Below are 2,691 nucleotides of genomic sequence, written 5' to 3' on the forward strand. Positions count from 1 at the left end.
GACTATCACGATTTGTTGATCACACAACCACCATACTTGTTGTTCTGGGGTGACATTACTACTTCTCCCCCTTTTTGGCCACAAAAGTTGCCAAAGCAAACCACTGTCTTCTCACCAAATTCAAATAGGTTCAGATAAAACTTAAACTGAACTAAAGAGAATAAAATGCAAACAAAACTAACCGAAAGAGAGCAAAACAACAAACAAAACAAATAAAACAAAAACAAACAGAACTCCGACTGCATTTACTGCGCAGAGTCATACCCACTTGAGGTGTCAGCATAGCTTCTTTCCTCATAGCCATCAGTAGGACTGGTACTCTCTTCTTCCACATCTTCATCTGCCATCTCTACAGCATCTGCAAATTCCTCATTCTTATCCATTTCCAAAGTGTTTATCATCTTTTAAGAGATATCTTCTTAGCTTCCAGCTCTTTGCAGGTCTCTTTTAACATTGCTATGAATTCTTCTTTGCTGGCCGATGCTCTAGACTTAGATGTTTCGGTCGATGTCATGACAATGTCTGGAACATGCGTACCCTGAAACAGTTTATAGTGGAAAGCCAAAGGGCTTTCTCTTTTGCATACTACATCATGCTCATTAAGAATGTTGGGATACTGAGTCAGAATTATGCCACATAAGAGAGATGGAAAGGCAATTGGTCCCTTAACACTGAAGCTTCCAACATGCTTCATAGTTTGGTCGAAAATATATGTTCCATAGTCAAACTTTGCCTTTGTTCCTACAACATACAGAAATCTGCCAAGAATAGTTGAAATAGTGGACTTGTGATTCGTTGGTACCCAATTAGCTGCTCCTATCTTGTGAAGCATTGCATACTTGATGCTCAGCTTACTTGCAGTTAGTTTCTCTTTTAGGGGCCAGCTGTTTACCTGCTTGGCTGTGATCACTTGACAAACCTTGTTATCTGTCACTTCAAGCTTAGGTTGAGCTTCATCTGTTCTTTCCAAGAATTTATTAATCACAGAAGGAGAGAATGATACACACTTACCTCTCACAAACACCTTTCTGAAGTCCACACTCCTGCTATTTCCACAATCTTCAGATAGGTTCACCACAAATTCTTTGACCAGCTTCTCATAACACTTGGGAAGATTGCAAATAGTCTTCAATAGTCCAGCTTCCTGAATTAGCTCTAAGATCTCCTTGTTCTCAAGAGAATTCGGAGCCAATTCCCTTTCAAGATCTAGTCTCTTTTGGAGCACATATTTCCACCTGCTGGAACTAGAGGCATAGTGGAATGACACATTGTCAATAGGAACTTCGGGAGTACTTGTAGCAAGCTTGCTGGTTGTAGGCTTCTTCCTTGATGGAATATCATGAACATTCACTTCTACATCAGACTCAGATTCAACAATTTCCCGCTCCTTTCTTTTCTTTGGAACAACCTTACTCCAGGATTTTGAAGGACCAACCCCTGTACTCTTAGCCACAACTCTGCTCTTGATAGGACCAGCAGAAGTACTTTTCTTCTTGACAACATCTTTGACAGGGCTTTTCACTTGTGCACTCTTTTTAGAAGAACTTTGGGAAACAGCTTTTCCTTTTCTTCTAGTCATTAGCCTGTTGGCTACACTTGGATTTAGGGAGACAAGTAACTCGTCGTTAGAATACTCATCTAAGTCTACCACATTGGTACCTGTTTTAGTATTGACCTTAGTGTGCTCACTATCTTCGATGTCATTGACACCCTCAATGACATTGGTATTCTCAGCAATTCCTTGTCCATCCTTGTTGATTTCCTCTGCAGCTGGATCACAACCAGAAGTGTGAGCAGCTTCAGATTTACTGGTGTTCTTGATGGGATCAGGCATTATGGTTTGAAGAGGAACAAATATCCCAGGCATTTGATGATTTTCCTTTATAATGCATGTAACAGTCCTGGTAATTGCTTTATCGACATATCTGGTTCCTTCTTTAGTAAGTTCCTCTAAGGTATTGGATGAAGAGGGTTTGGCGCCCTTGTTACGAATACCCTCCTTGGGCCGTTTTGCATGTGGTGTTTTAGGCTTTGTGGCCTTTACTTCGTCACAGCTAATCGTCCTTAAAGGTACTGCCTTCAGAATCCGGGTTAGAGGACTCTTCCGGTGTTTCTGAGTCAGACACGGGAGATGCATCACCCGATTGCTGAGACATACTAGAACTCCTTGAGACAAAATTTGTGTCATGCTTGTGAAAAGAATTCGAGAAATTCAATCTTAACAAGTAGCGAGAAGAACCAACAGGTATGTTTGCCGTTTGTAGAAGAATATGAGAGCGCGGGAGCTTTATATGCACACTGAGTGAGGGAAGTCTCAAAACGTGGATATTTAGAAAGCCCAAAAAATATTCCCCCACATAGGTTAATGGCTATAATATGTTTAGGTTACAAATACCTAACATACCCTTTACCTTTACAATATCTTCAGATGTTGTTAAAACATTCTCTGTGACATTACTTTCAGATAGACTTTTAGAATCCTTGCTCATATTTGACTTATTTAGTTTTCTTTCCCGATCAGTAATGTCTATCATAAGGCTTACTCTTTCTTCTAGCAGGAATCTATTGATACTTCTGTACTCCCTTACTTTAGCACATAGTTTCTCATTCATTAGACAAGTCTCATTAAAACCAGCAGCTAGTTTACTTATGGTGAGTTCTCCAACATATGATTCTTCATCAGATTCATAA

The 2,691-nt window shown here is 40.0% G+C and overlaps 1 protein-coding gene across 1 annotated transcript; it reads right to left on the bottom strand.

Moving 5' to 3' along the window:
* Positions 1–397: 397 nt before the first annotated feature.
* LOC131629165 (uncharacterized) lies at positions 398–2,188 on the bottom strand. Its single transcript, XM_058899960.1, has one exon. The coding sequence runs from the start codon at positions 2,186–2,188 to the stop codon at positions 398–400; it is 1,791 nt and encodes a 596-aa protein (XP_058755943.1).
* Between the last annotated feature and the right edge of the window lie 503 nt (positions 2,189–2,691).

The sequence above is a fragment of the Vicia villosa genome, unplaced genomic scaffold (genome assembly GCF_029867415.1).
Source record: "Vicia villosa cultivar HV-30 ecotype Madison, WI unplaced genomic scaffold, Vvil1.0 ctg.000530F_1_1_3, whole genome shotgun sequence".
In the NCBI taxonomy this organism is placed as follows: domain Eukaryota; kingdom Viridiplantae; phylum Streptophyta; class Magnoliopsida; order Fabales; family Fabaceae; genus Vicia; species Vicia villosa.

Excerpts from the sequence above, each read along its gene's own strand:
- LOC131629165 (XM_058899960.1), bottom strand. The coding sequence starts at position 2,188 with ATGACACAAATTTTGTCTCAAGGAGTTCTAGTATGTCTCAGCAATCGG.